Source organism: Miscanthus floridulus, chromosome 16, assembly GCF_019320115.1.
Source record: "Miscanthus floridulus cultivar M001 chromosome 16, ASM1932011v1, whole genome shotgun sequence".
In the NCBI taxonomy this organism is placed as follows: domain Eukaryota; kingdom Viridiplantae; phylum Streptophyta; class Magnoliopsida; order Poales; family Poaceae; genus Miscanthus; species Miscanthus floridulus.
Genome location: NC_089595.1, coordinates 114757289 through 114779439, shown reverse-complemented (window position 1 = coordinate 114779439; position 22151 = coordinate 114757289). Strand labels below are relative to the sequence as shown.

The following is a 22151-nucleotide window of genomic DNA, read 5'->3' as shown; positions in this document are numbered from 1 at the left end:
CCGGGCCGCAGGGGATCTGCCATTTTATTTCGAGATATGGTATTGTAGAAAGCATCCACGAATATACGCTCGGTGTTCGTCAGTAGTTGATGCAGTAGGGGCAGAGGAGGAGGAGGAACAGATCGGACTGTGCGCCTCGTGATCGGCGACGGGCGATTCTACTGCTCCGACCACCGCCAGTCCAAGCTCTGCACAGCACCACCGCGCGCCCGCGTCCCCAGGCTTTTATTTGCGTCCCCGCACCAGCAGCCGGCCGTCGGAGCGCGCGCGAACGCCTGGGAGACTGCTCCCCGTTTCACGTGGCCGCCCTCGCCACCCTTTTGACCCTTGACCGCTCGCACTGCCGCCTGCAACCTGCAGTCTGCAGAGCCCAGCGGCCACTGTCTGGCCAGTGGAGGCCGGCAGACACGCGGGCAGACATGCGCGCGGGCACACGCGCCACACCGCATCGCATCACATCGCTTCCCGTGCCGGTGTCGCGCCACCAAATCCAGCGCGCGCCGTCGTCCTTATCAAAACCACCGGAGCCAGCCGAGCCAACGGCTGCAGCTTCGTTCAGTCGCCCGCCGACGCCACCGCCCGCTCGGCTCGAGATCGCCGCCGTACTGCTGGCACCGTGCAGTGTGTGCGTGCGCACACGGAGCTGTTGGCGGCTGCGAGTTCCCAGCCGGCTGCTTCCAAGAACCGACAGGACAGCCCCTCGATCACCTCCCTGCTGCTGCCTGCTGCACACTGCCCGGGCGCTACGATCCAATTCATATCCCGATATATACCACGCCCACGCCACGCCGAGTCGCCGACCAACCACTGCGACTAGCCCAGCCCCGGCGGCCGTGTTGGTCCGTCGTCGTCGTTCAAGCCTGTGTGAGGCCGCACAGCCAGCCAGGATCGATGCTGCAGCAGGAGGTTGCGCCGTGCGCGTGCGGGCCGCGCTACGCCGGAGGCTGCGGCGGCCGGTGCGCGGCGTCGGCGCCGGCCTTCTCGCTGCTGTTCCCCATGCCAATGGAGTTGCCGCCGGAGCAGTGCTACTACTACCACGCGGAGGACGGCGGCTGCGGCGGCCAGGTCGACTGCACGCTGTCGCTCGCCACGCCGTCCACGCGCCTCGCCGAGGCCGCCGGCGTCGTCCACGCGCGCGCGGGCGGTGGCGGTGGCAGTGCCGCCGTCTTGGTGGAGGAGCCCCGCCAAGAAGGTTCGCCGCCCCGGCGGTGCGCCAACTGCGACACCACGTCGACGCCCCTCTGGCGGAACGGGCCGCGGGGACCCAAGGTGTGTCCACGTCGACACGACTTTTTTCTTTCTTGTCGCGTGGGGCACAGTTCGTCCTGCTGGCTGCCATGCCATTATACCAATATGCCATTGCCATGCATGCATCGCACGCTGGTCTCACGTCCCCCTGCTCGCTCGCTTCTGTCGCAGTCGCTGTGCAACGCCTGCGGGATCCGGTACAAGAAGGAGGAGCGGCGCGCCGCGGCGGCCGTCGCGCCAGCGCCGGCGACGCAGGACAGCGGGGTCCGGCCGTACGCGTGCGGCGGCTACGCTCGACCGCCGCCGCCGCAGCAGCAGCAGTGGGGATGCTACGGCCCGGCCGCGGGGAAGTCGGCGGCATCCTACGGGATGTACGGTGGCGACGGCGTCGTCGACGCGGACGGGCCCTGCCTGTCGTGGATGCTCAACGTCGTGCCCTCCTCGCCGGCGTTCGCCGTCCGGGAGAGGCACACTCTGTTCCAGTACTACTAGCAGCACTAGGCTACTGACAAGAGAGTAGTAGTAATGATTTTGTTACCAGCTTACGGAGTATATTGTTATTAATAATCAGTTGAGCAATGAGATAAGGTCACCACAAAGTTGCATTGTACTGCTAGACCGACCATCAACGTGCAAGTTTGGAAGAAGCTCGCGTGCCAGATTTGACAGGTGATTTACCTAACACTACTTTTCACTGTTCAGTAATCATCATCATGCATCCAAAAGGTGAGTGGATAACTGGATATTAGAAGGCGACAGTCGACAGAGATGTTTGCCCAATTCTGTGCAGTGTGAGGTCACTCACTCCACCAACGATCAATCATCACCTGCTCTGCATTTGGGGACCCACGACTTCGATTTAGTCCAGTTCTTTTACTCGAGCTGCTCGTGTTTAAATTAATCGAAACTTGTCAGAACAAGTACCATTGTTAGAGTATATCCACAAAAATATAAAAAACCGTGTCTCAAAAACCTAGTTTTGCAATCTTTCTAAAAACTAATGAGTATAGAAAAAAACACTCCACCAATAACTTTTTTATTCGTTTCTAACCAAACACACACACACGCGCTGTCATCTCCTTGTATTACCTCTCCGACAATGGACAAAATATCATTCTAAGAACTAATGAGTATAGAAAAAAACATTCCACCAACAATTTTTTTGTTCGTTTCTAACAAAAAAACACACACGCTGTCATCTCCATGTATTACCTCTCCGACTATGGACAAAATAACTCGCCACCATCCATCCCCAAGATTTTCCTTCGAGCCTCCATCACGCCTGTAGGCACTTGGGAACCACAAAAGGAGTCATCCCAGCAGAAGAAATCTGCAATTTGAAGTGGCAGTTAAACTAAGTTACAGAAAACCTACCAACTAATAACATTAGAGCAACTTCAAGAGAGTAGCCATTTGTGTTGTGAAATACTATTTTAGGTATTTTTGGAAGAATCACGGCTCCGACAACTATTCTATCATGTTTTCCAAAATAACAAGTCATCCATCCCGCACTTCTCGCTGGGTAAAAATAGCATGACGTGAAGGCTCACCATCTGTCTGGTGGTGTGCATGCAAATGGCGAGAGTACAGAAAATGGGAAAGCGAACCAATCTTAGCGTGGCATGTCAGCTTTTAAAAATAGATAATGAAAAATTTAGAAAGGCTGTTGCATTACTCTACTCTTTTGGAGGATGTTCTATTTAAGAGAATGGCTAAATCATGGATTTTAGGCTTTTATTTTACACAATGTCTTGGAGTTGCTCTTAGAGGAAAGCAGAAGTTAGTTACAATAAGGAGGATTCGTCGGCCAGCTCTGTCCAAGAACATGGTTGTAACAACAGCTTGTTACCCCTTACCCAAGCAATTCTTCCAGACTTACGTTTGTTTCTGGCATAGCAAAGCTTAGCAACTTCCGATGCACTTCATTGGCCCTTGCTTGCAGTGCTTGACCCATACATTAATCTAAACCTTTTTAGATTCACCGCACAATTGAATAGTCGTTTCAAAAGAGTAATTTCATGGTCAGTCCCTTTCATGTCCATGATTGCTACTACTTCAAGGCGCATCAGAGTGAGTTTCTCGGTCTTCCACTCTGTTGGTTGATCACAAACACAGCCAAATGGACAGATTGTGCCTAAGAAGAAAGAGCATGATATTACCGTCGAATATATTGGCAAATGCAATCAGGAATAAAATAAAGAGAGCAGTAACAAAATACACAAATGCCTAGATAAGTAGCTATTCTATCAACAGATTTCCACAACAAAAATTAACAATGGTAATTTGTTGGAAGCCAATTGATTTTAGCAATATGGTTGTTATTTGCATAGGAGTGATGAGGCATAAACAATTTTAAATTTTCACAAATCATAAAAACTTATACAACTGACAACACGTTATCAATAAAACCTATTTTGGCGTTATCTACTCCCATGCCATTCTTGTCAGAACAGAACTATACAAAAACTCAATTGATTTCTGATTTGTTTCTAACATATTGATAGTATTTAAAGGCAATACTTTTTCCAGAGAGCCTTACAACAACTCAATTGCTTTCTATCGCTTCCTAGTTTCTTGAGTAAACAAACAGAGCTTTACCTCCAAGTTTGTATCAGCATATAAATTTAATTTCAATCGTTGCAAACCAGTACACATCCTTATCTATGGAAACAACTCGCTCCAGAAGCATGACCTCGGTTGAGTACATTCAGGTGCAAGGTCGTAACTTCAGGGAGCATTGTTATGTCTCCCATCAAGTACTCATACCCATCTATGTCCTGTTGATCCATAAGATGTTACCAAAAAATTAAAGATCAGGCAGGATAAAGGAGGAATCCAATTTTCAAATAACTGATTATCACACACAAAAAGGTCCTATATCCTAACAGGTTTGCTTTATATTACCTATGCAAAACAAGTAGTTGCATATCTAGTCTTTCTTGATTAAAAAAATATTCTAAGCATCTATAAACATGCTTTAGTTGTGAAGTCACTTCCCAACGGCGAAAATGTGAATAAGAATAGATATTGTGCAAGTATAAACCATAACTATTCAAGTTTTAACCACTCAATAGTTCATGTCCCCTTTCTCGCCACCACTAAGATGCCATGAACCATTGAATAACTATTAACTAGTGTACTAGTGCATCAGATTGGTAGTATGTGGCTATGTGTGTTCCCTTGAAGCATTTTCTAGACACACATATGGCATTTGGAGTAATTCCCAAACGCTGCACACATTATTTAATAATACCAATTGCTTCAGTGCTATAAAATGAACCCAAACCTAAGCCACATTATTTAACAGGGCAGCTATTTTAATTTAGACTCTTGAATTTCTACAGACTACCCTAAGTTAGGCATAACACCTAATCAAATACCTCTTGAACACCAAGTTAGCTTTGTCACAATTTAGCTTGGTAGCAATTAGCAAGTTCCCCGATAGCGTAACTCCACTCACCTTCTGAAAAATGAGCCAAAGAACAAGAGTGTTTAGGACCTTAAATCGCTGCAAGAGCCTCAGACTATGATGATTAGGCTCTCTATTGTCGTGTTGCCCATACACAAGAAAATAACTGCCGAGCAGTCCGAGTTGTTCCAAATTGCCAAGACGGACAGATCGTGGATGATACAAATCAATCCACACCAGGGACTCCAGCTGAGGCACTGAGATGTGGGCACTTGGATCATCATCAAGCAAGCTGAAACTCACTTCTAACTGCTTGAGAGTCGGGGTAACAATTGTGAGCTGCCGTAATCCACAAATGCTCTCCAGCTTTATGTGTAGGAGGGACTTCGAGTGGATGGAGAGATTGTCTAGCCCCAGAGACTGGCAGACCCTGAGCTTTTGTAAGCATGGGCACCGAGGCCAAGATACAACCTCTCCGAGCTCACAAGGGCCATGGAGTTGGAGGCGGTAGAGGCTGAGCTCGGCAAGCCACGCAAATGTGCCGGACGATGGCAAGAAGAGACCGAGAAACCCTAGCCTGAACTCAATCGTGGTGGCCTTCTCGAAGCAGGGCAGCTCAATGCCGCCGCCTCTTCCCGCAGCATCCTCCACGCCGTCGCTCCTGGGAACCATGTTGTGGTAGACAAGGCCACCGGCCAGGCGGCGGGGAGCCAAGCCGACGCGGAAGCGGAATCGGGACCGGAGCCTTCAGTGGTGGTGACGGAGATGCGGCGGAGATCTGCGGCTTCAGGGTCATCGAGGAGCTCGCGGATGCGGTGGCCATCAGGGCCGAAGTGAAAGCGGAGCTCCGGGAGGAGGGCCCAGAGGCTGCGCCAGCGGCGCGCGAGCACGCTGGTCCGCGCGGCCTCGGCGGTGGTGACGAGGCGCAGAAGGATGTCGACAAGGAGATCGTCGGGAAGGGCGCTGAGGCCGTCCTCGCCGTCAGCGCAGGAGGATAGCTTCGCCTTCGCGAGGTTGGCTGCGATTCCTCCTCCGCCGCCGCCGCCGCACTGCAGCGCCATGGATGGGAGCGATCAGTTGGGTTCCCCAGTCCACAGTGCAGACGAGGCCACTTGGGAACGTGAGATAATGGGCCGTTTGATTTGCTCATGGCCCAGATGAGATGACGGCCGGCCCATCAATAATATTTCCATTCGTACTTGATCCTTGAGGCATAAACGAATTTTGAAACTCAAACTTTGTATAATTCTTTGACCACGGTTAGTTTGATGCCTCGTACTCTCTACGTTCCAAATTATAAGTCATTCTTTCTCAGAGGGAAAGCATCTCAAGTTTGACCACGAGTAGTCCAGCACTATAGTAGGAGAATAATTTTCTGTTTATCCCTGTCAAACTCCCAAATTTCCTCTAATATATCACTGATTGAGCTAACGACAGTAGTCTACCCTCACCTCATCCAAATCCAGCAGCAGCCAACATAGCCGCATTTCCTTGCATTTGAGAAATAAGTTGCCCATATCTTCATCAAATCTGTGGCACATAGGACAGAGGGTGTCCAACCTGACTCCTCGTCTTGCAATGTTTTCCTTAGGGATGCCAACGGAATTGTCTTGCAATGTTTTGCACTTTTGCTTGACCGGCGAATTGGCATATGAAGACCTTCACCTTATTTTCAACATTCATTTTTCAAATCTTGTTCCAGTCAAAAGTGCAGGTAACAGCACAGGAGGTCGATGCATTGGTGCCTGTAAGCATTTGGGGACCCATCAAAGGATCCTCCTTCTGGAATTGGTTCAGTGTACGGTTTTCTAACTTGAGTTGCTTCCTGTTTAAATTAACCGAACCTTGTCAGAACAAGGCCGTTAGCAGCAGTACTATGGGACTATTAACTGGAAAAATGTGCTTGAGTGATTTATCAAGAACAATACACAGATATGCTCGTGTTTACATTGAATATTGGAACCAAGGTTTAGATTTTATTTTGGCAACTGTCGTTTATCTTACAATGTTGAAGGGAAGAAAAATAATATAAGAGTTACTGCACAAGCATTTACAATTCTATTGGGATAAAGTTAAAACAACATTGTATAAAATCTCATGTACAGGACCTTTTATGAACAGAAAGAATGTGTGGCCTTCATCGAGTGGCTTGAGCTGCGAAAGAATAGCCAAAAACACCAATTATGTGAATCAATGTTCAGTTCTCCATCTAAAGCGACAAAAACTTGAAGAACCATTGCAGATGAATAACCATATTCTTACTATCTAAAGCAACAAAACTCAAAGAGCCATTTTGTATTTTGATGATGCTGGAGCTCAGCGGAACGACCATTGTATCTCCTCGAGGGTTCTTCCCTTTGTCTCTGGCACCCAAACGATTACGAACACGAGAGTGAAGGCACTCACAATCATGTAGGAGGCAAATGTACCTGTACAATTTGGAAACAAAGGTAACCTGTGTAAGGTCTGATAGTTCACATATATGATCCTACTCTACACAAGAGATAAGCACAAATGCATACGAACCTCCAGCACTCCAGCTGATCAGCAAGTTTGCTGTCATTGTTATTCCAAAGGATGTCAACCAGTTGGCAAGGGTCGCAAAGCTTCCTGCAAGACTCTTGATGCTAACTGGGAGGATCTACAAAAAACAAAGTTTTGAAGTAAGCCTTCAGATTGCTTACAGCCTGTGCCTAAGAGCACTTGCTCTAGAATTATGGATATGAACAGTGCTCTTCAGTGGCAACCTAAAACTGGGAGAGAGGCATCTAGTGAGATATCTTCGTTATCCATTAAGGTACTATACCTCAGACATTATGATCCATGGAATGGCACCCATACCGAAGGAGAAGGCAATGACATAAGCCTGGGTGAAGTATTTGAACAAAAATTTATGGCACAGATTCCACATTTAAAAACAAATGTTCATATGAAATGTAACTGACAGATTTACCACGACACCAACCAAGGACACCATACTTAAGATGTTATACAAGTCAGAGTCATGTGAAACATTATCCTGAAACAAAAAAAAAACATGATAAGAAAGAAGAATATTCAGTGAAATGAGATGAGAGACCCTGCAACAATCCTGCAAACCAAAATCTTCATAAACCATGTACTGCAGTCTTGCAAAGAGTACAGAAGAACTACTATCTTCTCATCAGAATCTTGTCACAAAGGAACGTGAACATACCTTGATGTAAAATACAATAGCTACTACAAGAAGGCTTAGAGTCATCCCAGCAGAAGAAATCTGCAATTTGAAGTGGCAATTAAATTAAGCTACAGAAAACTTACCAGCTAATAGCATTAGAGGGAAGCAGAAGTTAGTTACAATAAGGAGGATTCGTCGGCCAGCTCTGTCCAAGAACATGGTTGTAACAACAGTGGCAAGAACCTGATGGAATCATGGAAGGCTGTTAGAAGCTTAAAATAAAATATAGAGACTAGATAAAATCTGTCTAGTTATTATTCACATGCCTGAATAGCTCCAAGTGCAAATGTGTCCAAGTCACTGTCCTTGAGACCTGAAGAAATTTGATTGTTAAATTAAAAGCTAAAACCGACTACACTAGCACTGTTGTAGACAAAGACAAAGAAGACGTGATGCTTTTGTAAGAATATAAACAATGAATGTCATCATTCATCAAGGCAGGAGAATGATAAACCACGTTACCACTTATAAGGGTATACAGTTATTAGCTTTTTCTGAACCTGTTATAATGCATTAGAAACAATAAGGCCATTTTATCCCAGTTTACTGTTTTGATATTTATACTTTGTAGTCCAATAACACAATTCCGCATTGCCAATAAGATACTTATGTTGGTTGTCTACCAATTAAATTTGCAAGATACCCAAAATTTCTTGCCTAAAACTTATGATGCCCAACTAGTAATGAAAATTACAAGCCAGTGAACAAATGCACAGCTTACCTGCAGCTTTGAAGATGCTACTTGCATAAAACAGTATACCATTTATTCCACTTAGCTGTTGCAGCACAAGTAGACCAATTCCTATCTGCGAAATGTTGTGGCATTGTCACAAACTGATAATTACAAAATGTGAATACTAATTAGGTACGATATAAGCTGATAAAGTTAAGTTACAATTAGGGGCGTTCGGTATTTCTTTTGGTTCAACTCTTGAAAACGGATTGTAGTCCTTTTGTTTGCTGATGTTACTGCTCTCTGCATAATGGGGAGCAAAGCTAAAAGTTAATCCCACTGATTTCATAAGAATGAAGTACATGTGTGCTCAATGTTAAAGAACTAATGATACCCAAAGGGAAGATTGCTCATATAAATCATATTCAATCAGTCTAAGAACGAAAGAAAGTGCTTACCTTTATATCATTCACTTCTGCACTGATGTCAGCATCGAATCCCCTCAGAACTTGTAGAGAAGTCTCGCAATCATCCATCATATTCATCTTTGCCTAGAAATATAAGGGGAAGAAATGTCCATTGGAAATTTCAGTTTGGCACAATGATTCAGAGTTCATTATGCCACTTGTGCATGTATATACCAGCCATCTTGGAGATTCCGGAATGAAGAATAGGCCAGGTATCAACACTATGCAGGGCAAGGTTCCTACAAGTATGGCATCATACAATTTAGGAAAAAAGTTATCTTAGATAGGGTCAAAATAAAAATATTTTCCTACTATATTTCTATTATTCAATATATTTGCTCAAATCATTTGATGCTGCTGATCATGCGAGCTGAAATATCAGAATTGAAGTGCAAACTAACAGCAATAACAACAGCAGACCCACTAGTGTATCAGGGTATAGCCACATTACCTATTACTGCAAGAAGCCTCCAGGGAACAAACAAGCCGAGCAAATAGGCAAACATGATACCAAGGGTTACAGACAACTGTAGAATGAACAAGTGCACAATGAGTTCCGCATAAACAAGTCAAGTGTTTACCTCAACCTCACAACTAGAAAAGATGCTTGCGAGTATAAACAAACCTGGTTCACAGAGCCTAGAGCCCCTCTCATGTTCTGAGGAGATATCTCTGCTATGTATACTGGTACCTGGTGTCACGAAATTAACAGATCAAAATTAGCTGTTATTATAACCAGTCCATGCTTCCACTGTTGTTTTGCCAATAAAAATAACTTCATGGGGATAGATCAGTTTGTCTCAAAAATGCTGATACCTCAGTTGATCTTGTTCCTTTTTTTCTCTCACTTGGACAGCTTAAACAGCACATGTACTCTAATTCTCAAGTCATAAATCTCCTATGCAGAAAATAATCACGGATGGAGTTTTATTATACTTACCACATAGGAAATGATACCGACACCGAAACCTTCAAGCAAGCGTCCCATATACAGAAATGAAGAGTCCTGTAAAGCAGACATCAAACAGTCATCAAGCCTAATGTTGTCATCTGTCAAGCAATATGTTGAATAAGCAAAGGAAACACATAGTGCCATACTTTTGCAAAGGAGATTGCAAGCCAACCAATGACGTTCGGAATCGCTGCAATCATCAACGACTGCAAAACAGTTAGCAAGCCAGTTACTGTTAGTGAAAAAGAGTACAATTTGGGCGCAAAACATCTCTTCAATTGATGAAAACACCTTCAGTCAAAGTAACTGTAAATAAATACTGGACTTTGGTAAAATATATATCAGTCACGTCTTTTCTGCCCAACTGCATGATCGATGATGACCATGTCAATGGGAAAGATATATCTAACGAATTTATGAGCACGAAAACTAAGGTCATAATCCGATTTAGCGAAGCCGCACAACAAATTCGGCACAGGCGTCAACCGACAGAAAACTAGTGTGCTTTACATTTCAATCAGCAGGTAGCGCATACTACTCTCGACTCTCCGGACAGAATACAAACAAAGAAGAAAAAGGAGTAATAAATGAAGAAAAGGAGCAGAGTTGTTTCTCACCCCTTTGCGGCCCATGTACTCGGCCATCTGCCCGCTGGCGATCGCCCCGACCATGGCGCCCACGTTGGAGAGCGAGCCGAACACCGAGAACTGCGCGGCCGCGCCATCAATTATTAGTTTGGAAACGTGAGTGTGTGTGAGGGGTAGATAGAGCAAAAAGGCAAAAACATAAGTAGTAGTAGAATTCACAGGCAGAGGGAGGGGCGTGCCTCGGAGATGGAGAGGTTGAGGTCCCGGATGATGCTGGCCTGCGTCGGGGAGGAGTAGCCGCCGGTGAAGCCGAACTGGATGGGGCCGAGCGCGACGATGAGCGTGCAGAGGAAGGCGGAGACGTGGGACTCGCGCAGGACGGCCATGGAGGAGGTGCCGGCGGCGTTGAGGCTGGACTGGCGCGACCCCATCCCCATCCGGTACCAGCTCCCGCTGTTGGGCAGCAGCGGCTTCTGCAGCGCGCCATCGTGGTCGCTGCCGCTCTCGTACTCGCCGCCGGATGCCCTGTTGCTCGCCATGGCGCGGCGCGCGCTCGCCGCCCAGCTCGCAACGAGATTTGATTGATTTGTTTCCTTTTCCTCTAGGTGGGGTGGGACTCTGGAAGGAGGAGGACGCGAATGGCAGGAGACGACAGCACAGGAGCGAGACCCACCTCGTTCCGTTGAATAGGGCTGTCGACTCGTCGTGCCAGGCAGGTCTCCTCGGGGGCCCACCCGTCAGGGACCCAGAAGTGTCTGCTCTTTTTCTCAGCTGAGATGGACATGACTTTCAGCTCATCATCCACACATTTATCTTTGGACGGATAAATGTTGGCCATGTTATTTTTGCCGTTTGTCGATACTGTCATACTGGGCCACAGTGTTCTTTGAGCAATTCTACTGCCCCGTGCTGCCAAGCATGCTCTAAGTCACTTTCAGGGGGGAAAAAAGAGGCGTCGATTTGGAATGATCTTTTTTTCTTCTTCTTCTTCTTTCAAAATCACCGACCCTGGGCTGCAACAAGATGCAGCTTGTGTTATGGATATATAAGCCATCATATCAACGTTGGATGGACAGTGACACCCCGGGAAAATGTTTTCCTCTCGTTTGGTTTCGCCCCCGGCCCCGGCCCTTGCAAATGACTTATCATCAGCCGGAAACTCCTTGACTGACTGACATAGAATATTTACTGACAGATGGGGTCCGGCTCAGCATACTCTGTTTCGTATTACAAAGTCCTTCACCATGTGCGCTGATGCTAAAATTTAGTTTATGCTAATATTTATATTAAAATGTTGTGAGAAAAAAATATTATTTCATAAGCTCAGCCGAACAGGGCGCTTGTCCGAAGTGCACGGATCAGGTCGCACGTTCGTGCCAGCCCATGCATGTCGGTGGTGGCTGGTGGGCGACCAGCTGCTCACAGTCACAGCCACGTCAGATTCGCATGGGACAATAAGCTGCGGCGGGCTACTACCTCCATTTCTTCTTGAAGAAAAAGCCAGTGTGCTCGCGGCCACCGTCGTCCATCGTGCGCCTCGTGATCGCGGACGGTACAGCTAGTCTCCCTCTCCCTGACGGAAGACTCTCAGGGGTTGGTTGTTCCTTGTTCGCATGCTGGAACGGAAGTCCAAAGCCTACAACTACAAGGAAAGGAACGTGTTGCATGTGTGCAGATCATGCCGGATTTTCTACATCCACAGATCTGATCGGGATGCAACAGCAACACCGGACATCTCTCCGTCTGTTTGGTATCACTCGACACCGTCACCGACAGCGACGCGATCCAAATTTGATCAACATGACCTACGGGTGAGGGGTCTTCTTTGGTTTTTGCTTCTGCTACTTTGTTGTTAGTTTGTCAGCTGGCGTCGTTTGGTTGGCATACATTATGGGCAGGGCTAGCGTCCGGACGTCCGGACGCTAACACCCCCCTCCCCCGTCTGGACGTAGCTTCGACACCTGCACCCGTGGCATGTCGGACGCCTCCGCGCTCGTACAGATCCTGCGCCAGCGATCGCGTCCCGGCAGCCCGTGGCCCATCTCATGACAGCGACTGCGTCTGGCCACATGCGACCCAACCCGCGCCTCAATCGCATCCCGCCTGCGCCCCCGTGTCAAGCCCACCGCGCTCCTTCCCCGCCACGCCTCACTCCTCCCCTCGCCGTGCTGCACTCCTCCCCTCGCCGCGGCGCCATCCCCCACCGCGCCCCCGTCCTCCGCCATGCTGTCTTGGCCGCGCCCCTTCCCCGTCCTAATGTCTCATCTCCTCTGTAATATCCGTCCGACTGTTGCTATATATGCAGTATACTCTTAAAACATACGTGTATAACCATTGTAACATCCATATGAAACGCTTGCAACATGCGTCTGAAACAGCTGAAACATTTTGAACATACATTTGCAACATATGTCTGAAACAGCTGAAACATGCGGAACGTACACTTAAAACATACGTATGTAGCTATTGCAACATATGCAACACCAGATCCGTTTGCCACATCCAGATGAAACACGTGAAACATAAAGATTAAACACATGAAACATACATCTGAAACGCATGAAACATACGATTGCAAAAGGCTCGTCGACGCGGAGCTCGATGCCAGCGCAGAGTTCGATGCCACGGAGTGACGCAGAGGGCGGTGCTAGTCCAAGCGCGAGGCACGGGCCTCGGCAGTGGTCACAGCAGGCGGATGGCGCGCACGGCCGCGGAGAGCGGAGCTAGTCCGGGCGGGAGGCGCGATTCCGAACGCGAGGCACGGTGGAGGTGGCGTATCCGCGTCGACGGGAAGCACGACGAGCGGGGCGGGCGATGGGAGGGAGCGCGCGTCGCGTGAAAGAGTGGCGCGAGCGGGAGTAGCGAGGCGGACTGTGCCGTGTAGCGTCCGGATGGCTGGACGCTCGCGCTCAAGCATTATTGATACATCATATGTACGGAGTGAAAACTGGTAAACCACAGCTCCAAAAAGCAGGCTCAGACCTAACTGCCGGTCTATGGGTTACTCCCTTCATTCCTTTTTATAAAACATGATTTAACATGGCACGATCTCCTAAATTATACTTTGACTATTTATTTATTTTATAATATTTATACTTTTACATTTATGAGAGTTGGATACTATGTTTAATTACAAATCCAATTGTATTGAATTTGTATTATAACAATTAAAAAAATGTTAGCTAAATTAATGGTTAATGATTTTAAATATTTGAATCTTTAATATGCGTGTTGTAAAAGAAAATGGAGGAAGTAAGAAGGTGGCCTCAACAAACTTGCTTGGGAAGTTGGGATTGGTCAGTTAGTGCCCAAGCATCCATTTACATATACTTTGACAATGCACCGTTGATCTTGCATCACTGAAGGCAAGAAGAGAGCAATATGATAAGAGTCACTGCTCCAGCATTTACATGTCAATATTTGCCACAGCATTCTGTCGTATCAACAGAAATAATCCGTGGCCTTCGCCTAGTATTTGTGTACGTCGGGACTTGGGAAGGATGCTCAAAATTTCCTGTTAGACACATACCAACCGTAGCCTTTCTAAGAGAAAAACTGGAAGAAGATATCAACCGATGCTCAATGCTCAGCGAAACGACCATTGTATCCCCTCTAGGGTTCTTCATCTTCGCCACCCAAAGGATGACAAAAACCAGGGTGAAGGCGCTCACAACCATGTACGAGAGGAAATTGCCTAACCAGAAATTAAAAGGGGAAAAAAACTGCATCAGCTTTCCATGATTCAGAATCCTATCCTATTCAGATTTCAAAGCTGAAGCACAAAGGTGTGGTGTGGACCTCCAACACTCAAGGTGAGCATCAAGTTCGTCGTCATATTGTTATGGCGAAGGATATCAGCCAGGTGGCCAGTGTCGCAATGCTTCCGCCGAGACTCTTGATGCTAACTGGGAGGATCTGAAAAACGCAGAGAGTTTGAACTATATATACCTTCAGATATCTCTTACAGTACATGCCTGAGTTGTAGCCTCAGACTCTTGCTTATGCAAATAGTTCTCTTCGGTAAGATGCCAAAATTAGGAGACACAGAGGCCTTGTACAAGCTTTATATCAGGTATATATATGCAACAAAGTAGTGTACCTCAGACATCATGAGCCATGGAATGGCACCCATACCAAACGAGAAGGTAATGACGAAAGCCTGAATATAGTTGCACCAGTCATTATTTTGGCATAGATTCTGCATTTGTATCCAGTTTTTTAGAAGAAACATAGCTGAGACATACCACGATAGCAACCAAGGAGATCATAGTTAAGATGTAGTACGAGTTAGAATCCGATGAAATGTTATCCTGAACAAAACTATTTGAAAAAACAGTTTAAACATCATGTTTCTAAACACCACTGTAGCACAATTATATCTTTTTTTCATAGGGTCCACCGCTACAATATTCTCAGTTAGTTCTGCTATTTTGGCTCCTCTAAACACCACTGTTTGGCTTAAATGCAAAATATTTTTAGGTGAATACAATCCATGCCTCTATGTTATGTTCTTTACTTTATAAATGATGTAATGAATCATTGAATATTGATTGTGGATCATAGCTGTGAGGATGTTGATTGATTTAACAAACGGAAATGCTTGGGTCAGGACGTCCTGTCTGATAGGAATCTGTCGGACGCCGCCGTTGGAGGGCCGTGTCACCAACCGAACGGCCCAACAGACTCGCACCACGTTGCTAAAGAAAAATAATACTCCGCTCTCACTTTCCCTTTCCTCTGGATTCCCCGCAGCGCCCGCACCCATCCCGCCGCGCCCCCGCACCGCCACGGCATGTTGCATCACGGCTGCGCCGCCACGCCCGCACTGCCGCGGCATGCACCACCAGGGCTCTCTCCACCGCTCTCGGCCGACCGCCATCCTTCCTCTCCATCGCGCCCGAGCGTGGCCGCTCGCCTTCGTCGCTCTCCACCGCACCTCTGTCCCGCTGCGTCCTTCTCCAGTGCGCCGGCCGCCTTCTCCACCGGAGCGGGGACAACTCGCTCCAGACCCGCCACGGCCTTCTCCGTCGGAGCGGCGAGCTATACACCAATGAACTCCACGCGCCAATGAGCCTCCATTTCCAAGCAGCAAGGAGATGTTGCGCTGAAAGCGCATGTTGCAAACGTATGTTTTAAGTGTTTCAGATATTTCAGAGGTACGTTACAAGTGTTCCATATGGATATTGCAAAAGTAGATCCAGATGTTGCATATGTTGCAAGTGTTTCAGAGACATGTTGCAATCGTTTGTTCAAAGTGTTTCATCTGTTTCAGACATATGTTGCAAGCATTTTGATTTGGATGTTGCATATGTTTCACACATATGTTGCAGGAGTATATTCCAAATGTTTCAGCTGTTTCATTCTTATGTTGCAGTAAGTGTTTTCATGTGTACAAGTTGCAATTGTTTTATCTAGATGTTACACATGTTTCACACATATGTTGCAAGTGTATGTTCCAAATGTTGTATCTGTTTCAGACGTATGTTGCCTTCAAGTGTTTCATGTTGCAAGTGTTTCGTGTTTCAGAGGTATGTTCAGAGAGTCATGGGGCCACGACCCGAGCGCCGGGGAAAGGGCGCGTGGCGAGCCGGAGGCCGACGGATGGGGCGCGCGGTGCACCTGGGGTCCTACGGACAAGGCGCGCTCGTCCTCATCCCGACTCCCATGTCCCGCCCGCGCGAAGAGAGGAGGGGGTTAGGGGGAAGGAGCGGTGGGCGCGGGGCAAGGCGAGGTGGACGGGGGTGGGGTACGCGTGCGGGGCGAGGCGAGGCAGACGAGGAAGGACGTGCGTGTGCAGCAGTGATACAGCGTAGCGGCAGGCACGGACGGGCAGGCTGGCGACCGAAGCCAGGGTCGCGCAACGACGTTTCTGATGGGCTGTTCGGTGGGAGTGCGCCCAGATTACCGTCCGATGAAATCCTACACCATCGGATGTCCGGACGCCAGCACTACCGTCCGATGAAATCCTATACCATCGGATGTCCAGGCGCCAGCACGTCCGTTTAACAAATGTCGAGTAATGGATCCAGAGACATGTTCTTTTACAACTCTGTACATATATTGAGTATTCATGTTCATAAAATGTCCTTATTTACATGTTTTCAAGCAGAATCGATAGCGAATTTTCATTTAAAGTTTAAACTATATAAAATTGCTAGATGAAATAGCTTCTGCTATATTTTACTATATCTTTTTATAGCTCCCGGAGGATTTGCCACGCTATTTGCATAGACCACCTTGCTATTTTTCATAGAACGTGCTATGCGCGTGGTTCATTAAGAGAAGGGGAAACAACCCACGAAAGTATAGTACAAACAAATAGGAGTAGACCTGCACGCGAAGTGCCTAGCAAGACAGAAAACAAAGAGAGAGGAGACAAGAAGGAAAGAAAAACAAATCTGAGCCACCACACGACATACGGCTCAAACCAGACCTTAATAATTGCATATACTGATGAAAGCTGGAGCTCACTGGAAGGACCATTGTATCTCCTCGAGGGTTCTTCCCTTTGTCTCTGGCACCCAAAGGATGATGAACATGAGAGTGAAAGCACTCACAATCATGTAGGAGGCAAATGTACCTGTACGATTTGGAAACAAAGGTAAGGTGTCGTAAGGTTTGGTTGTTCATATATGATCCTACTCTACACGAGAGAGAGAGAGAGATGTATATAACCTGCAGCACTCCAGCTCAGAAGCAAATTTGCTGTCATTGTTACTCCAAAGGATGTCAACCAGTTGGCAAGGGTCGCGAAGCTTCCTGCCACACTCTTGATGCTAACCGGAAGGATCTGTCAATATGCAAAGTTTCGAGAATAAGCCTTTATTCAGAATGCTTTCAGCATGTGGCTCAGGCATCTTATGAGCTATATTAGCTATATGTGATAAGGTACTATACCTCAGACATAATGATCCATGGAATGGCAGCCATACCGAAGCAGTAGGCAATGGCATAAGCCTGAAAGAAGTATTTGGGCAAAAATTTAGGGCACGGAGTCCACATTTAAAAACCAATGTTCAGATAAAATGTAATTGACAGACTTACCACGACACCAACCAAGGACACCATACTTAAGATGTTATACAAGTCAGAGTCATTTGAAATATTATCCTGAAACGAATAACCCATGACAAGAAAGAAGAATATTCAGTGGATTAAGATGACAGATGACAGATCCTGAAATGATACTGCATATCAGATTGTTTATAAGCCATTAACTGAATTAGTATAATAGATTACTATTGCAGAGAATACAAAAGAAAAACTGTTATATTCTGATCAGAATCTTATCGCAATGGAACTTGAACTTACCTTGATGTAAAATACAACAGCAACTGCAAGAAGGCTTAGGGTCATCCCAGAAGATGAGATCTGTAATTTGAAGTGGCAATTAAATTAAGCTACAGACGACCCACAAATTAGTGGCTTTAGAGGGAAGCAGAAGTTACAATAAGGAGGATTCTCCGGCCAGCTCTGTCCAAGAACGTGATTGTAACACCAGTGGCAAGAACCTGATGGAATGCTGTTATTAGAAGATTAATAAAAACACAGAGAGACTAGATCAGGTCTGTCTAGTTTAGGTACTTGCCCCAATAGCTCCAAGTACACATGTGTCCAAGTTACTGTTCTTGAGCCCTGGAGAAGTTTGATTATTAGAACTAAAAGTCAAAACAGACTTAACTGGCACTGTTGTAGATAAAGACAGAGGAGGCATAATGCTTTTGCAGTAAACAATAAAATGCCATCATTCATCAAAGAAAGAGAATGATAAACCATGTTACAACTTACAAGGAGACTAATATATTAGCATTTTTTAACATGTTATAATGCATTAGGACTTAGGAGCAATAAGATCACTTTATCCCAATTTCACTCTTTTGATTTTTGTAGTCCACTACACTATTCCTACGTCTGTAAGAAAATATTGCCAATCAGAGACTCATACTTTTTATTCAGCAAACAGCCAAAACAGTTCCCTAAGGCCCTAATGCTCCAGTTAAATTTGGAAGGAACAAAAAGTTATTTCCTAAAATTTATTATGAACAGCTACTAATAAAAAACACAAGTCAGTGAACAAGTGCATAGCTTACCTGCAGCTTTGAAGATACTACCTGAATAAAATATTATACCGTTTATTCCACTTAGCTGTTGCAACACAAGTAGGCCAATTCCTAGCTGCAAAAAGTTGTAGCATTGTCATAAACTGACAGTTACAAAATGTGATTACTAATTTGGTACCAGATAAGCAGATAAAGCTACAAACTTACAATTAGGGGCATGCGGTATTTCTTTTGGTTCAACTCTTGAAAACGTATTGTACCACTTTTGTTTGCTGATGCTACAGCTATCTGCATAAAGCTAAAAGTTAATCCCACCGATTCCATAACAATGAAGTACATAGAGCCATGCGCCAAATGTTAAAGAAAATAATAATACACAAAGTGAATGCTCTTCAAATAAACTGTATTCAGTCAGTCTAAATGAATGAAAGTAAGTGTGCGCCTTTATATCATTAACTTCTGCAGTGATGTCAGCATCGAATCCCCTCAGAACTTGTAGAGAAGTCTCGCAATCATCCATCCTATTCATCCTTGCCTACAAATATAAGGGGGGAAACAGGCATTGGAAATTGCAATTTGGCATAATTATTCAGAGTTCGTTATCCAACTCGTGTGTGTATATACCAGCCATCTTGGAGATTCCGGAATGAAAAATAGGCCAGGTATCAACAATAAGCAGGGCAAGGTTCCTACAAGTGTCGCATCACAGACTTTATGATAGAATAGAGGGCGTAAAAACCAAAATATTTGCCTACTACATTTGTACTATCCAAAAAATATGTGTCCAACTTATTCAGAGTTGCTGATCGTGCGAGCTAAAATATCAGAGTTGAAATGCAAACTAAGAGCAGCAGCAGGTTTATTAATCTATCAGGGTTGAGCCACGTTACCTATTAATGCAAGAAACCTCCAAGGAAAAAACAAGCCAAGCACATATGCAAGCATGACACCAAAGGTTACAGACAACTGTAGAATGAACAATTGCACAGTGAGGTCGGCATAAACAAGCCAAGTGTTTGCCTCATGAAAAGATAAGACGCATCTGGGTATGAACAAACCGTGGTCACAGCACCAAGAGCTCCTCTCATGTTCTGAGGAGATACCTCTGCTACGTATACTGGTACATGGTGGCACAAAATTCACAGACCAAAATTAGCTGATATAACCAGTCCATGCTTCCATTGCTCTTCTGCCAATAAAAATAAACTTCATAGGGATGGATCACTTTGTCTAAAAAATGCTGACATATCAGTTGATCTTTTTTAAAGTGAAGTAGGACAGGTTAAAAAGCACAAGTACTCATACTCTCAAGGCATAACCAGGCATGGAGTTTTATTATACATACCACATAGGACATGACACCGACACCAAATCCTTCAAGCAATCTTCCCATGTACAGAAACGAAGTGTCCTGCAGAGCAGAGCAGACATCGACAGTCATCAAAGCCGATGTTGTCATTTGTGAAGCAATGAGTGGAAATAAACTGACACACGTAGCGCCATACTTTTGCGATGGAGATTGCAAGCCAGCCCATGATGTTCGGAACCGCTGCAATCATCAGTGACTGTGAAACAGTTACAAAGCTAGTTAGTGTAAAAGATCGCACGCTGTTTGGTTGGAGCATTTTTCACGGCGTGGTCCGATCACATCGTGAAGTGATAGCAGGGTAATCGATCCCAAGGCTCAGTAAATCCATCACCGTCAATCTGGTCGTTAACTGATTAACGAGGGGCCAAAAAGTATGTATTTCCCTTGACGTGCGCTTTACCTTTACACAACCAAACAACATTTTACTCTACTCTAGTTTTTTTCTTGTTCAAGTCGCAGCCTCCTCGCATTGCACAGGCAAGGATAAGGCTTGCCGCTAACACCCTTCCCTAGACCCCGAACAGAGCGGGAGCTCTCTGCACTGGTTACGCCCTTTTAGTTTTTTTCTTGTTGAGGAGACTTAGCGCCTGTTTAGATACACATGGCTAGTTACTAGTTGGGGCTAAAAATTAGCCAAATTAGCTATAGGGCCTGTTTGGATGCACATGGCTAGTTACTAGCCAGACTAAAAATTAGCTCACATTAGCTGTAGTTGGCTAATAAGGACATGTTTGGATCCAAGAGATAATTGCTAGCTAACTAAAAATAGTTGTAGTGTATCCAAACAGGACAGCTAATAGATGGGCTAACTTTTTAGCCACATGTCCAACTAGTAGTTACTAGTTAGCCAATTAGCTAGACAACTATAGCTAATTTGAGCTAATTTTTAGCCCAGCTAGTAATTAGCCATGTGTATCCAAACAGACCCTAACTAGTTGAAGATTTAGCTAACAAAATAGCCCTCATGTTTGGATGCACATGCACTAGAGCTAATATTAGTTAGTTTTTAGCGAGCTATCAATTAGTCCTTGTATTCAAACGTGACCTTAGTCTACACTCTAATTAAATTTAAGTAGTGGCCAGTAGTGCTGTCAACCCTCTCTGCACAAAGTCATCAAAACCCCCCAAAAAAACGCACGACCAGCACAGACCATGAAACAGTATGTGCAGACAGACAACAATTTTCTGGGACATGTGCAAGGAAACAAGTCTTAGAATAATGAAGAAAAGGAGCAGTGGAGCAGAGTTTCTCACCCCTCTGCGGCCAACGTACTTGGCCATCTGGCCGCTGGCAATCGCCCCGACCATGCCGCCCACGTTGGGTAGCGAGCCGAACGCCGAGAACTGCGGGGAGTTCAATTAAGTTTTGAAATGAGACGAGAAGAAAACGTCGAGCCGAGCGTGAAGACAGGTGTATGTCAGTGTGTGTGTGCGCGCGCAGAAGCTGCAGCCAGGACGTACCTCGGAGATGGAGAGCTTGAGGTCCCGGATGACGCCGTCCTGCGTCGGCGAGGAGTACCCGTTGGTGAAGCCCAACTGGAGGGGGCCGAGAGCGACGATGAGCGTGCAGAGCAAGGCGGGGACGTGGGACGCACGCAGGACGGCAATGGAGGAGGTGCCGGCGGCGTTGAGGCTGGACTGGCGCGACCCCATCCCCATCCGGTACCCGCTCCAGCTGTTGGGCAGCAGCAGCGGCTTCTGCAGCGCGCCGTCGTGGTCGCTACCGCTCTCGTACTCTATGCCGGCGGCGGCTGATGCCCTGTTGCTCGCCATTGCGCGCGCTGGCCTCCCAGGTTCCCGGCTCGCAGCGAGATTTGATTTGTTTTTTCTCCTCCGGGTGAGGTTGGAGCATGGAGGCAGAGGGAGAGGGGAGGAGGACGACGCGAGTGCCAGCACCCAGAACACGAGAGGAGATTTACGCTTTTACCATTGTTAAGATTGGCAGACGAGGGGAGATTTACGCTTTTACCATTGTTAAGATCGGCAGTTGATGACATTTACAACTTTAACATGGGTGGATTTTTAATTTTAGATTTACTGTAGTTATACATGTGATATGCCACGCAAGCTCGACACGTCAACGTCTAGTCAGTATGGGCATGTGAAATGTCCTTGCTATCCCTGGCTCCTCTCTCCCCTTCGCCGACAGCTGGGTCCTGCAGCTCCTGT

At 46.3% G+C, this 22151-nt stretch overlaps 4 protein-coding genes and 1 pseudogene across 4 annotated transcripts; 1 reads left to right on the top strand and 4 right to left on the bottom strand.

Moving 5' to 3' along the window:
• The first annotated feature begins 157 nt into the window (after positions 1-157).
• LOC136509983 (GATA transcription factor 15-like) lies at positions 158-1776 on the top strand. The gene is made up of 2 exons (XM_066504561.1): positions 158-1269; positions 1420-1776. The coding sequence occupies exons 1-2, from the start codon at positions 892-894 to the stop codon at positions 1738-1740; spliced, it is 699 nt and encodes a 232-aa protein (XP_066360658.1). The 5' UTR covers positions 158-891; the 3' UTR covers positions 1741-1776.
• Positions 1777-5105: 3329 nt separating this feature from the next.
• Positions 5106-5995, bottom strand: LOC136513559 (putative F-box/FBD/LRR-repeat protein At3g49030). Its single transcript, XM_066507538.1, has one exon. The coding sequence runs from the start codon at positions 5716-5718 to the stop codon at positions 5230-5232; it is 489 nt and encodes a 162-aa protein (XP_066363635.1). The 5' UTR covers positions 5719-5995; the 3' UTR covers positions 5106-5229.
• Positions 5996-6598: 603 nt separating this feature from the next.
• LOC136511562 (sugar transporter ERD6-like 4) lies at positions 6599-11212 on the bottom strand. The gene is made up of 18 exons (XM_066505606.1): positions 10793-11212; positions 10584-10673; positions 10113-10172; positions 9955-10020; positions 9640-9705; positions 9466-9541; positions 9189-9253; positions 9006-9098; positions 8770-8850; positions 8596-8680; positions 8141-8187; positions 7995-8057; positions 7854-7913; positions 7611-7676; positions 7464-7523; positions 7184-7298; positions 6920-7086; positions 6599-6811 (listed from the first exon to the last, which is right to left on the bottom strand). Exons 1-17 carry the CDS (start codon positions 11090-11092, stop codon positions 6974-6976), a joined length of 1506 nt encoding a protein of 501 aa, XP_066361703.1. The 5' UTR covers positions 11093-11212; the 3' UTR covers positions 6599-6811; positions 6920-6973.
• Positions 11213-14139: 2927 nt separating this feature from the next.
• On the bottom strand, positions 14140-15445 carry LOC136511334 (sugar transporter ERD6-like 4; annotated as a pseudogene).
• Positions 15446-16642: 1197 nt separating this feature from the next.
• Positions 16643-21860, bottom strand: LOC136512194 (sugar transporter ERD6-like 4). Its single transcript, XM_066506174.1, has 17 exons — positions 21444-21860; positions 21237-21326; positions 20119-20178; positions 19960-20024; positions 19672-19738; positions 19504-19579; positions 19238-19302; positions 19056-19148; positions 18821-18901; positions 18644-18728; positions 18142-18188; positions 18002-18064; positions 17865-17924; positions 17598-17663; positions 17451-17510; positions 17229-17343; positions 16643-17133 (listed from the first exon to the last, which is right to left on the bottom strand). The coding sequence occupies exons 1-17, from the start codon at positions 21753-21755 to the stop codon at positions 17021-17023; spliced, it is 1518 nt and encodes a 505-aa protein (XP_066362271.1). The 5' UTR covers positions 21756-21860; the 3' UTR covers positions 16643-17020.
• Between the last annotated feature and the right edge of the window lie 291 nt (positions 21861-22151).

Bases quoted from the DNA above. Each gene is read 5' to 3' on its own strand.
- LOC136511562 (XM_066505606.1), bottom strand. From the start codon at position 11,092: ATGGCGAGCAACAGGGCATCCGGCGGCGAGTACGAGAGCGGCAGCGAC. The intron at 9,706-9,954 runs GTAAGTATAATA...TCGTGACACCAG, and splicing joins TCGGTATCATTTCCTATGTG to GTACCAGTATACATAGCAGA. The intron at 8,058-8,140 runs GCATGTGAATAA...TGATTCCATCAG, and splicing joins TTGCACTTGGAGCTATTCAG to GTTCTTGCCACTGTTGTTAC.
- LOC136512194 (XM_066506174.1), bottom strand. From the start codon at position 21,755: ATGGCGAGCAACAGGGCATCAGCCGCCGCCGGCATAGAGTACGAGAGC. The intron at 18,729-18,820 runs GTAAGTTTGTAG...AACTTTTTGCAG, and splicing joins AATACCGCATGCCCCTAATT to CTAGGAATTGGCCTACTTGT. The intron at 17,664-17,864 runs GTAAGTTCAAGT...TATTCGTTTCAG, and splicing joins CTGTTGTATTTTACATCAAG to GATAATATTTCAAATGACTC.
- LOC136513559 (XM_066507538.1), bottom strand. From the start codon at position 5,718: ATGGCGCTGCAGTGCGGCGGCGGCGGCGGAGGAGGAATCGCAGCCAAC.
- LOC136509983 (XM_066504561.1), top strand. From the start codon at position 892: ATGCTGCAGCAGGAGGTTGCGCCGTGCGCGTGCGGGCCGCGCTACGCC. The intron at 1,270-1,419 runs GTGTGTCCACGT...CTTCTGTCGCAG, and splicing joins ACGGGCCGCGGGGACCCAAG to TCGCTGTGCAACGCCTGCGG.